The sequence below is a fragment of the Halichoeres trimaculatus genome, unplaced genomic scaffold (genome assembly GCF_033239565.1).
Source record: "Halichoeres trimaculatus isolate MK-OKI-2021-1 unplaced genomic scaffold, fHalTri1.1 fHalTri1_scaffold_11, whole genome shotgun sequence".
NCBI lineage: Eukaryota > Metazoa > Chordata > Actinopteri > Labriformes > Labridae > Halichoeres > Halichoeres trimaculatus.
The window spans coordinates 24,652,743-24,666,201 of record NW_027437189.1 but is presented as its reverse complement, the minus strand read 5'-3'; the positions used below and the strand labels follow the sequence as shown (position 1 = coordinate 24,666,201).

General features: G+C 40.3%; 1 protein-coding gene across 2 annotated transcripts in view; it reads right to left on the bottom strand.

Moving 5' to 3' along the window:
• cacna2d3a (calcium channel, voltage-dependent, alpha 2/delta subunit 3a) overlaps positions 1-13,459 on the bottom strand; it is a 159,149-nt gene that overhangs the window by 87,205 nt on the left and 58,485 nt on the right. For both annotated transcript variants that reach the window (XM_074680877.1, XM_074680879.1), the window contains exon 5: positions 140-302. In XM_074680877.1, the coding sequence (XP_074536978.1) occupies positions 140-302 (163 nt within the window). The remainder of the gene's footprint in view (positions 1-139; positions 303-13,459) is intronic.

Below are 13,459 nucleotides of genomic sequence, written 5' to 3'. Positions count from 1 at the left end.
CAGAATGTCCCAGCTGGAAATCATTCAATCATTCTGAACTTGCTTTTTTACAACTTGAGGACGTGTACAGTCTTTCTTTCATGAGAAAACAAGACTTTTTTCCCACTGTTTTTGGCCATAGGATAATGAGGAAACTCACCTTTGTTGTACATGTTGGTTGGCACCTGCACCACGCTGAGGCTCAGGTTGACTGACAGGTTGTTAAAGTGGTCGTTTGGCTGCAGAAGGAATTCTCCTCCCAGCTCCACACTGTTCCCTTCCTCATCCACCTCATTGATCAGCACTGCATTGAAGTATTCATACTGGATATAAAAAGAAAGAGACAAAGGGATGGAAAAAAGACAGAGATGCGGTTTTATGTACAATTAAACACACTTTTGTTTCATTCAGAGTCCTTCGCCTCAGTCTCCATGTGTTTGGCTTGCTGATTTATTGCTGAATAGAACGACTGGGTCACTTAAGTGCTGAGTCAGAGTTGAGTTGGCGTACTGAGGTAACCTGAATCCCTGGATCATCCTGGTCGTGCATGTTGTTACAGTGGAAAGCTGCTGAGTTGACAAATCCGCCCCTTAGCTCCAGCTCTGCCTTCCTAGCTCGATGCTGCATGTGGTGCTCTGCCACTACTGTATTTTTAGTGCTGCGCATACTGGGGAGACTATTAATAAATCATAGAGCTAGATAAATATAGAGCACATGGCTCACTGCAACACAAAGGGCCTGTAGTCTGAGGAACCACACAGCGGCAGCAGACCCTGCAAAGGCTGATGCGGACTCCACAACAAAGATGTTTTTGAAGCAACTGAAAAGCAAACTTATCTAGAAATAAAGCCATCCTATTTTGTAAGTTTAAATGTTTAATTACAACAAATACCTAAAAATGTGAGTGATTTTTATTCAAGCTTCACCAGAGGAACTTAGGACTTTTAACCCTCTGGCCTCCAACCTGGCATTTTGTGGCCACGTCACGTTCTCTTTTACGACCATTTTAGCTGCTGGGCTGAAATGTTTCCAAGAATCTGTATTGATGTTCCAATTCTATTTTTTCAACTTCAGTGCCAAAAATATGTTCAAAAAAATATAGTACATTTGAAATACTACCTTTTTTCATGAATGTGTCCACTTGTGCCCCATGTATGCTCATTAAAAACCATGTTTCCATTTCTTGTTTTTGCGGTACAAAATCATAAAATTTAGATGAATTTGCTTTTGTTATAAACTCAACACTTAAAAATTGTAGTTTCTACTTTATTTAACCAACTCATGTCATTAATTCATTTTTGGTCAAAGGAGCAATTTCATGTAATGTTGTTAGTTTTCAGCTGGGGGGTTCGATGGCTTGCTGCACTTCAATGGGGAAAATCAATGGCACAATTTTGACCGAGGTGTGAACTGATGGATGCCAAGCAAATATTTGTGTATGTTTTTTTGTATGAAATTGCAATACATGCTGCATTACAATGCAGACTGACTTCATTTTATTTTTTTATTTTTTTTGTTTCTGAGATAAAATTGGCTTTGATGTACATGTTGAAAGAAGAGAAGATGCTTTGTTCTTTTGTCAAAGATCGAGAAACTGAGGAGAGAGAAAAAAAACTCTGGTCCTGTTTATAAACATGTTTATTCAGGTGCAGCCAGTGTTTAGGTTATAAAGAGGTCTGGCAGCTACTAGATCACTTCTTTCACTCACAAGACCACAAGAAGGTTGTATTCACTGCATCAATCACTAGAAAAAGTGATGTGAAGATGAACACGAAGGAACGATATCCTCTCCTGACGATTGAATTAATGCTTTTCTCCTTTCATACAAACAGCTTTGTGTGATCTAACATGGGTTTAAAGGGTTACAATTCTGGATTCAAATGAAATTTTAGTTTTAATGACAAAGACTGGAACATATTTTTAAAAAATCAAGTGGTGAAAGTGAACAAATATTTTGAAATTTAATTTTGTGCATTTTTACTGCACAAAAGATGAAAATTCATTTTAATCAGTGTTGCTGTTAATTACAGATTATTTACACAAGAATTAATGGTGGCATTGAGAATATATAAAAATCTGAACTTTGAGGGGTTTTGTCCAACAGGTGCGTTGTGCAAACTAAGTGGCATTTGAATAGTTAAAAAATGAAAAGTTGTGGATATTTCATACTTTATGACAAGCACAGATGTTGGTTCAAAAATTATGCAGTAAAGGTAGCAAAACAACATTAAAAAAATCCCCAAAATATTCTGGGTCTCTCTGTAGGCAGTCATTTTTTTGCCAGAATCATAAAGAACAGGTGGTGTTATTTTAAAGGGCCAGTGGGTTCAAAGGTCACCCTCTGATTTTTGTCAAAAGTGGAGATGTTTTCTCATGTACAATCTCTCCATTCATTTGTACTGTTACGGCCTGGTCTCTTATGTGTGCTGCTGAGTGTGTTTTTGCGTGTGTGTGTGCGCGCCAGGGGTGTGGGGGTTTTTTCCCCCTCTTTCGAGGCTGCCAGGTGGTGCGGGTGATTTGGGTTTACTTGGCATCCACCAATAAGGAGCAGAGCTCGAACAGAGGGAGAAGATTTCTAAAAGCTGGCTGGTGTTTCAGTCGGGGGCGGCTGACCTGCTGTGGCCTGTCACCCGAAAGTCTCGCCTGTGCTCGGCTCTTTAGTGGAGACCGTTGTGGTTTTGTTAGAGAGGTTATCCCAAAGATCAGTTGTTAGTAAAGTTTGATTTGTTACAAAGTTGTAAACCTTAGTTGTATTCTTCCTTCAACCATTTATTTCATTAAGCATTCCTAATTTACCTTTAACACCTGGTTTATGTTACTTCCTGTACCGCCATAAGAGCTGTGGTTGTAACATGTTCATACTTGAGCTTTAATATAGTTTGCAGCTACATCACAAACTAAGTCGACAGATTTTAACTTGAACTAAAAACCTCCCTTTAATTTAATTTTAAATTGGTGATGTAATTTCTAACTTAAACACTATTTCAATCATGTTGGCAGTTAAAATACCTGATGTTAAGAATTATTGAAAAAAAGGGAAAAAAAACACCTTAACTTCTATCTTAAATAGAAATATATTTTACTGGTTGTACTGTTACTGGCAGAGGCAGCAGCAGCAGCAGTGGTTCAATGCCTTGCACAGGTGAGCGTTGGTGATTACATGGCTTAAGGCCACATTGATTTCTCTTGTAATGGCCAAGAGAATAGGATTTGAAAAAGGCCTCTGAGGAGAATGAATTGCCATTCTCAAGAGTCCAATACAAAGCCTTGGTACATGTGTTATCATTCAGAGAGGGACACACTGTCTGGACCCTTTTTTAAGAGACTGACAAGACTGTGGGAGAAAGTAAAGGGTTGATCTGCACCGAGAGAAAAGCAGACGCATTTAAAAGACATCACATCTTAAATATGCATTATCAAACCCAAACACAGCTCTCAGATGTTGGGCATATCTCATTGTCTATTCAAGCAACAGTAACCTTCATGTGGGCAAAATCTTTCCAGTTTCTCCCGAGGAACATCATCATTCCCTCAGCCCAGTGCAGAACACAGATAAAGCCATCAATTAGGCTGGCAAACACACAGCCTATCTGTGTAATTAATCAGCCCTGATTAGGCCTATTAGCCCTTTATCAAGGGGAACACTGCCATTTCAAGGTGAGCCGTATTGCATATTTCTACCTTTATTTTCCCTTCTCTTGTTCTCCTGACTCTGTTTACTTCTGTTGGGCCACAAAACTTCAGACATGTTTTCAAAAGGAGAGTCCTTTAAGCTTTTTGAGAAGTGTGATAAAAGCAAGCTACTTTAAATTCTTAAAACTCAGCAGGTTCGGGGAAGCCAAAGGGTGCTGAGCCCTGGTGGAGCCACTATTCAAACAACTGAAAACCTTTCATATTATGCCACTCGGGGTAGGACAGGGTTTCTTCAGTCAGCATTTAGCTGCCAGTGCCACTACATTAGTATGCCACTCACTCTTAGGTCTTGACCCACAAATTGTGAAAATCAGATCTACATTGACCTTTACAATGTTTGGGATATAGCAGCCATTGTCTGCGAGCTGTGCGGTACTTATTTGTCCAGTGTAACAGGATGAACAGAATCCAAATGAGCTGACTTTGACAAGGACTTTTTTATTTGAGTTATGCTGTGATGCTTTATGGAATAATATTAACCTTGTGCTTTTAAAGATGGATGGAAAAATGAGCAACAAAGAAAAGCCTTTACGAAACAAACCTGTAAGGTCAGCTCTGAGAAGAAAACTCAGTGGAAGGACGTGAGCATTTATTTATGCCTCTTTTTAAAAACAAAAAGTTAGTGCTGGATGTTTGAATGGCATAAAGCAGGAAATTCACAACAGACAGAAACAAATAGAAGTGACAGAAAGCATCAAGATGAGGGTGAGAAATCTCTTCTGTTGATGTGACCGATCTTTAATTCTACCGTATAAAGATCAAATAAAGACTCAGCTATATCTTTAAGCCAAAATACAGCACTTTATGATTTTTTTGTGTAGTTCTTTCAACATTTGTTTTGGATAAATGGCTCCAAGTGACATTATTCAGCCCTTGTCTAGCACCATGCATTAGATGAAAATACTCAGCCCATCCAAAATAAAAGTTGCCACCGGAAAAAAAGTCACACTCTGATACTTTGTTGGACTTCTTTTAGCTTTGATTACAGCACACATTTGCTGTAGCATTGTTTGGATTAGCTTCTGCAATGTCACAAGATTTATTTTCATCCAGTGTTGCATTAATTTTTCACCGAGATCTTTCATTGATGATGGTAGAGTTTAACCACTGTCAGTCTGCAGTCAGTGAAGCTAACTGGAAAAAAAAGCTTTTAATTTTCTAGGGAGCATAAAGACTGGACTCTGGAGCAATGGAAGAAGGTCATGTGGTCTGATGAGTCCAGACTGACCCTGTTCTAGAGTGATGGGCCATCAGGGTAAGAAGAGAGGCAGATGAAGTGATCTCCCATCATGCCTAGTGTCTACTGTCCAAGCCTGTGAGGGCAGTGCTATGATCTGGGGTTGCTGCAGTTGGTCAGGTCTAGGTTCAGCAACAGTCTGAGCTCAAAGAATGAGGTCAGCTAACTACAGCTGTGTCCCAATTCAGGGACTGCAGCCTACGGAGGCTGTAGCCTTCGGAGGACCGGCCTTTGTAGGCTGTGTAGACCGCAAAGGCTGAACTGAATTGAGACGGTCTGGACTACAAAGCATTTCCTGTTTGTCACCCTTGACGTCACACAGCGCCTCCCTTACCTGTCAGGCTTACATTACTTTTGAACACGTAAACCAAAACCTAACATTTAAAACAGGATGATTTTTACTATCTTTTTATCACTTTGCATTATTTTTATTATTATTATTATTATTATTATTATTATTATCCCTATTGATAGAGTATAGAACCACCATTTACATGAGAATAAGGCAACAACGTACATTTTCAACATTTGATCAAGTGCTGGGGGGATGATAAATAAAAAAGCATAAAATACAAGCTGCTGAAATAATTTAATGTCTTTTTTTGAATTCCCTGTAAAAAAAAATAATAATAATAATAAAAAAACTCCAAGTAAGTTTTTTTCTAAAGAGAATTTACATTCAAGAACATATTTTTATATAATAATGAGAAGATTTATAAAAAAACTCTTTTTCCTCAGTATATTACTTGGAAAGAGCCCAAACAGCCGTTTTCACACAGAAAAACAAAATATTCTTTGATGTTTTAGAAACACAATCACATAGTTGTTGCCGGATATCCCTCATATCCTTTTGGAGTTCGGCCGTGTCCATCATGTTCAGCGTTCATGCGCAATAAATCTTGGGATATGTGAGGCTATGAAGGATTCACCGAACCTGTCCTTCGCGGCCCCCGAAATGGAGGACGGATTCGTCGGCCGCATTTGGAGGAGCCTCCGTAGTGGGACAGACTCCGACGCACCGTTGTGACGTAATCGGTCTTCAAATCCAGCCTGCATGGGCTGCAGCCCCTGAATTGGGACACAGCTTACATGAATATACTGAATGACCAGGTTATTCCATCAATGGACTTTTTCTTCCCTGATGGCACGGCCATATTCCAAGATGACAACGTCAGGATTCATCGGGCTCAAACTGTGAAAAAGTGGTTCAGGGAGCATAAGACATCATTTTCACACATGGATTGGCCTCCACAGAGTCCAGACCTTAACCCCATTGAGAATCTTTGGGATGCGCTAGAGAAGGCTTTTTGCAGTGGTCAGACTCTATCATCATCAATGCAACATCTTGGTGAAACATTATTGCAACATTGGATGTAAATAAATCTTCTGACGTTGCAGAAGCTTATCGAAACAATGCCACAGGAAATGTGTGTGAGGTGAGACTTAAAGAAGGCCGAAAGATGGTTCAGGAGATCAGAAGTGGTGCTGATCTGTATGAGCTCAATATTAAAACAGGCAGGTATCAGTTTAAAGTAAATAATATTCCAGGGTTTTGTTTGAAGCTTTTACTCTTTGAGCCTAAGCCTTAAGCAATTTCTGTAATACTCTTGTCAGATTAGACAAACACCTTGAGATTTCACAGATCCTGTTTGCTGTTCTGTTAAAACGGTGATCAAACCACTGTTTCCACTGACGTGAGAGACTGCCACATAAAATCTGGTGAATCTGCAGGATCAAAGACCTTTTCAATGCAAAGGTTTGCTTACGCCTGCCTCTGTTCACCTATCTGACCTCCCTCCCTCTGCCAAATACACCTCCACTTCTTGCCAAGGAGGAGCGTCTTGTCCAGAGACAGACACCTGATTATCACCTTCACAGCCACTGCAGGGCTTCGCCAGTGTGTTGTTCTGCAGGCCGAAGTCGGGAATACAAACCACACATGCAAAAAAACAAATGACAAGCTTCTGAAAACTCATCTTGTGTTTTTAACTTCTTGTGTGGATGATATTTCCTACCAATGAAATTTGAGTGAGCTGATGTGAGGGAAAAGTTCAGGAAAATTCAATGTGAGGAAGTGGAGAGGAAGGCAGGAGGATGACAGATCATGTGACTGGTGCAAACCTTGAAAAGCAAAACACAACAGGATGGATGAAAATAACTGAGGTTGAGGAAGAAGGAGCATCATTTCCGAACTTGGGGGCAAAGGTGTGTGCACATCTGTGATTTTACACAAAACACCGATAAGAATAAAAAACACTGTTGTTAGAGCTTAGATATGTGTCTACCAAGATGCATTTAACCTTCCACTGCAGATTTTACAGCTTGCTTCTGATATTATGTCTGAAGAAATATCGTGCTCCCTCCTATGATGGGAAAAACTTTACGCTCTGCAGCAACTTTGGGAAATTTTGAGCATATTTAGAAGAGGCTATGGATCCTGTTTTATTTTTCTCAGTTCATTTTTTTGCCAAAATATTGGTTGTATTTTAATCAATGAGTTCCCCGTTTCAATGAACAAAAATTACCTCCCTGTTAATGGTGTAATGAGGATAATGGAGCAACAGGAATCTGTAAAGAGCCACAAATCAGATTACCTTTGCTGTCATAGCTTAACAAATTTGAGAGCTTAAAAAAGCAAAGTCTTTCCAGAGAGTCACAGTAAATGACACTGGTCTAACATCTTGAGTGTCTCAGACCAAAGCATCTTTAAAAGCTAAGCTTAGCACAGAGTGTATGCGCTGACAAAGAACCAAACATGTGACAAAGAGGCAGAGCAAGCTGCCCCTGCTGCAGACGAGGCCTCACCGTGTCCCCTGTTCCCTTTCTGCTGTTGCCTCATTAATACCTGTCCTATCATCCCAACTCTCACTTCTCCACTCTCTCTCTTCCAGCCTGATTCATCTCTTCCCTGTTTCTGGCTCAGCCTCTCTGCTTTCATCCATTGTTCACTGTCTGTTTGCAAACCTCATCAAGCCCCTCACCACCCGCTGTCTCCTGCTGGTATTCAACTCAAATCTACACACAGCTCTCATTGGCTACCTTCAGCTCTATCTGTGAGACCAACGTTGGAGTTGCCAGGTTGTCACCATCTAGTTCTTGTTTGTATCCCACTGGCTGTGCTCCATATTTTTTTTTCCTGTCTCTTCAAAGCTGGGACACAAAATTAAACAGGTCTTAATTTTTTAACTCATCTCCCAAAACTGAAACTCTTTTTTTTTTCAAACGGAACTAAAATGTACGGTGCCCCTAAGGTGCCATGGAGGAAAAGTTATATAAAATGTGCGCACAATAAACATATTTGTGGGCATGATTTAGCTAAAATGTGTGCATGAGATACTAAAACGTGCGCACGTTTTAAGATAAAATGTGCACTCAAAATAAAGTTATTTACCACGTTTTGACTTGTCCTTGTCCTCGTCCACTACAGCTTTCATAATGACGTCAGGTGATTACAAGCACACGCAGTGGAGAGAGGAAGTGAGCTTCTTAACTTTTACTTCCACCTTGGTATGTCATACAATGGCACCTTGCTGCTCTTGCCATGAGAGATGGAATAATCCTAAGTAGGAGAACTTTGCTGCGCCTACTGAAAGATAACAGGCTCAGCTGGCAGAAGGAATACTCAGATTTGGGCCGTGTCATTGATTTCATACGGGAACAATAACAAGGTCCAGGGAAGATGCATGGATATCGGTGGATGATCACTAAGTGCCGAGAAAATGGCCTAAAAGTCAAGAAAGAAAAATTCTGACTCATACTGGCCGAGCTGGATCCAGAGGGGTCAACAATCAGACAGCGACAGAGACTGTACAGCAGACAGTACTTCTCAAAGGGACCCAATCACACTGGAACCTTTTGGTGTGTGTATTAATGGGTGTATCAGCGGCTTCTCTTGTAAAATAATTTGGCTGAATGCCTGCAAAACAAGCAGTGATCCGAGAGTGATTGGAGGCTATTTTGTCGAAGCTTCAGAGACATTAGCTAAATGTCCCAAACTTGTGCGCACTGACCGTGGCACAGAAAACGGTCTTGTGCAAGACCTGCAAATAGATTTACACACAACTCAAGGAGGCGATTTGTCCGGAGAGCGAAGCTTCTTTGCTGGGGCGAGTGCAGCAAACCAACGCATCGAGAGTTGGTGGGGCATCCTCCGCAAAGAAGGTGTCGAATATTGGATCCAGCTTCTTGGGGACTTCCGGGATAAAGGAAGCTTTGATGGAGGTTTAGTGGACAAGGCCATACTCCAGCTGTGCGTAACTCTCACCCTGTTTCCATCCCTATCCACTGTCCTATCCACTCCAATTAAAGGCATGAAAAGTCAAAAGAAAAAAAAACAAACTTAATTTGTACATGTGTGTATATTGGGCAAACACCAGTGGGGAGACACACAAACACGCACACACTAAGAGCCAAATTGTACAATGACAAAACCAAAGCAGGAACCCACAGAGACTAATGACTCGATGCACAGAAACAATTAGAGCTGTGCAGATGCTGTGGCTCTGTGCTCCGAGCAAGTATCTAAAAGAGAGTTAAAGAAAAGGAGAAACGCCACCGGAGGCACGAGCTGTTAAAAGTACACTGAGTATAAAGTCAAATGAAAAAAAAAAGCAAAACAAACAACAGTTAATGAGTCTGCTAATAGACTTATTTAAATTCACAGCATGTGGGCTTTAATTTTGATTAAAATCGCACCCATCAGCTTTTGAGTTTGAACAGTGTGGGAGTGAGAGTGGGAGCGTGAGGAGATGCAGGGGGCAGATCGTGGAGTGCGTGTGTGTTTGTGTGTGCAGCTGTGCATCCTCCCAAGCGTTATTTTGTGGCTGTCTGTGTGTGTGTGAGTGTACAGTACTGTGTGGAAATGTGTGTGTTGAGTAAGTCAATTATGGCGCTCCAGCATTACAGTGAAGGAGTGCCCGGTGCCACTAATGCAGTCCCTGATCATGATGTTAACAACCTGATCTTTAACGCTGCAGTGCATTACGCTGAGAGATCGCACATGTTCTATCAGCACCCACTCACTCAGTGTGCTGCAGACAGAGAGGAGAGGGTGAGGACGGGTTACAGGAGGTAAACACTGGAGCATGTTTCAGTTCCCTGTTGCAAAACAGAAACTAGACAGGTTTATCTCAGCACGATGCACCAATCAGTCATCATAGGTTCTGTTTTGTTAGTACCATTTTAATAACACCCTGTGCTTTGGTTTGTTTATGGAATTAGTAATTACTGTGAGGACAACAAATTAATTTACACAGTTATCACATGGAAGCAGCTAAGGTCACAGAAAGGTGCTTTTTACTTGTTGTAAATTGATTTACATGTTGTCTAAATGACTTACAGCGGAAACAAAGACTTATTATTTCGGGTGAAGTTTTTGTATGCATAAGTTCAACTGCAAAATAGTAACATGGTACATGCTAAATATCTATATAGAAAAAATAAACTGATAACTTTGGGGGGAAAAAAAGATAAATACTTTTATTTGTTTTCTTTTCCAAGCAAAATTCAAATATTTCCCATAGTTCTGCTTTTGACAAGCCTCCAGAGGGCTGGCCAATGAGAAGGAAGGGGGTTTGTGGAGTAGAGAGCCTTAAAGGGACAGCAACATTGTTTCAGACAGAGGCTTACATGAGGTTTTTCTAACACATCAGTGTGGACAAAGTAGGTTTTTGTTTCTGTTTGAGTTGATTTCAGAGCCCACTGTGAAAAAAGGGCACCTGCTACCTGCTATTCCCTTGTTGATCTTATATGTGTAAGTAATGTTTTCTTATTAAAGGAAAAAAAAAGTCCTGTTGTTTTTGTTTAACAGTTAAATACATTGTTATATTAGAATATTTGCTGCAGAAAAAGTTGTATGTATGTTGTAAGTATGTGTTTTCTGGTTGACTGGAAATATCTACGACATAGACATTGCATGTGTGTTTGCTAATGGTCTTGTTTTTTTCTGTTTGGGGTTCTACAGTAAATTTCAGTCTGTTTTAAAACCACCCTAAAAAATCATCATAGCAGCTTTACTACAGCTGCTTTCTCCTTTTTTTGAACTTAAACTTGTTTAAAGTTCTGTTCAATGAACTAAGTCTTTATAAGTTCATCTCTATAAGTTTAAGAGTAACAGTAATTTAAAATGTTGATTTCTTATCCTTACTGTGCTTTTGATTTTTCAACCCACCTGTTTTTTTATTGTTTTATTTTACTGCCTTTTGTAAAGAACTTTGTTGAATTATTTTGAAATTTATTAAAATGTGAATTATTTTGTGTTATTTGTTTCAAAGTTGAACTGCTGATTAATCCATTCTATCCCCAGTAGCTATTTCTTTGTGTAGGAGTGTTGAGTAAAATGGGTGAAGTAGTGTATTAAACTGAGGCACATGTTTAACTCTTCTGTTCCCTGCAATCACTATTTGAGTGGCTGTTTTTCTCCACACTGATTTCAAGCCCTTGTAAAAACTGACTAAGAGACAATTATTGAAAGAGTTCCATAATATAATCGACTGAAGTGTGTCTCATTTAAGAAAGTTATTTTAAGTGTTTGTGTCTGTGTGTGTTCACTGCCATCGCCTACATAAAGTAGTTCGAACGGTGATTTAGTAACAACACGCTTTGAAGACGCACAACACATTACCCCATAAATCAAGACAAGAATAGAGAAAGATTCAAATTTGCCCTTTGAGGAGGTACTTATACGCACACATGCTTACACACAAACATCCACAATCCTCCTGTTGATTTTCATAAAGACTCTCATTGCAAAGAACACAACAGTGAGTCAACGTCCTCCAGGGGAAAGAGAGAGAACGAGGAGTCAGAGAGGAGGCCAAATGTGATGCAGTGGGTTGACCGTGACGCTCCACCCTCCGGTGTTCACTTTTAACTCTCATCGCCACTTCAGCCCCCCTTTTTTCCTTTTTTTATTCAGCATCCTCCCCACGCTCTTTCTCCATGGTGGGGGGAAAAAGCAAGGAAGGGGAGCACTTCCAGAGAGTGGAAATGTGACTGGAAAACATCCGCGGGGCACGGATACAGGTAATCAGTGAGCAAATATGACGGTACATTGAGTAAATAACTGGGAGGACAGGCCAAGTTGGGGTTCATAAACCGCACTTAAAATCCTTCGTCATACATTTCATACTTCATGCACACCCACTCTGAGGAAAACACGACTAAAATCTATAGCAGCAACCCAAGGCTATAACGCTCACACCTTTGAACAATTCTGAGGCAGCAGTGAAGAAAATTGAATTAAACCGTTTCATTACAGGGTTGTTTTTAACATATCGCAATTAATACCTCGTTGATACTTAATGGAATTAAAATGTGAGTGTGCAGAAAGTAACACTACATATGCTAGTTAAAAGTTAAATGCTGTTTAGGCGCTGGTGCTTACTGTCCAGGAGTAATTAATAATTCATTTGATAATCAGGTATTTGTATTTTCAGGCTCTCTGTAGACACATGACTGAGTTGTGATGACACTGGGTTGAGACTAACTTGCTCCCTCAGTTGTCTTATTGGAGCTTATGCATTGATTGTGTAAAATTCACGAGTTCAGGCTCAACAGTTTGTTTGCTGTTGAACCTTTTGAAGTTAAAGTAATATCTGCTTGTCTTCCCACTTTTCTTAAAAGTGCAGTGTTTGTTCTCTAGGTTTGCAGCAGTGAGAGGAACTTCTACTACTTTCTTTCATCCACAAACTATTGATTTTAGTTTGCTTTGATACTGTTAGGGCGAATTTAAAGGCTAGACATACAGCTACTCATTTCATATGATATTTGTGAGATTCTAGTTGAGGTATTTTCAGCCAGACCTGCAGCAGGCTTGTTCTCGGAAAAGGTGCTTGTGAGAGAGGTCAGAGGTGAGTTTGTCAGCAGCGAAAAACAATACTCCAAACCTTTGCCAAAACGTTCCACCCTGATAGGAGAGTACAGGAAATCTCATGCCGTGACCAGTGGTACTTTGGCTGGAGCCAAACTATCCCCATAGTGACGAGTTGGCAAAAACAGACACATGATGACGTCACTGAAACCTTCCATAAAGATACATGTTTGAAGCTGAGGGGAGTCTGTCCGTCCATCTACCATGATTGCTGTGTTTCGAGCTGTGTGACTTCAATAAAACCCGCAAAGGCTGCCAAGTTGATTCTGTCGTCTCGTCATTAATATATGTGTATTTGCATCTGGGAAATCCTTAACAATACACGCTCATCAAGAATTCTATAGGCATGGTGCATTAAAAATAATAAATGAGTGTTTGGGGACCTGTTTCTTTTTCTTCAAAGAATTCTTTCATTCTGAAACTATTTCTTTCAAAGAAGCTTCACAGAGGCTTGTCGCCACACTGTTTGGAGGCGACACCCTATCTCTCTGTTGGAAACCTTTTTGAGGCCTTTACCGTGAAATGCTTTGAGTCTGGAGATGTAATGCAGGTGAGACGTCCTATGCATTTGGAGAAGGTAGAAGTGGTGTGGACTGTCTAAGACATCTGAGCATTATACGTTGGTCGGTCAAGGCCAACTTTTGAAGAAATGACTTTTGAAATATAAATCCCATCTCTGC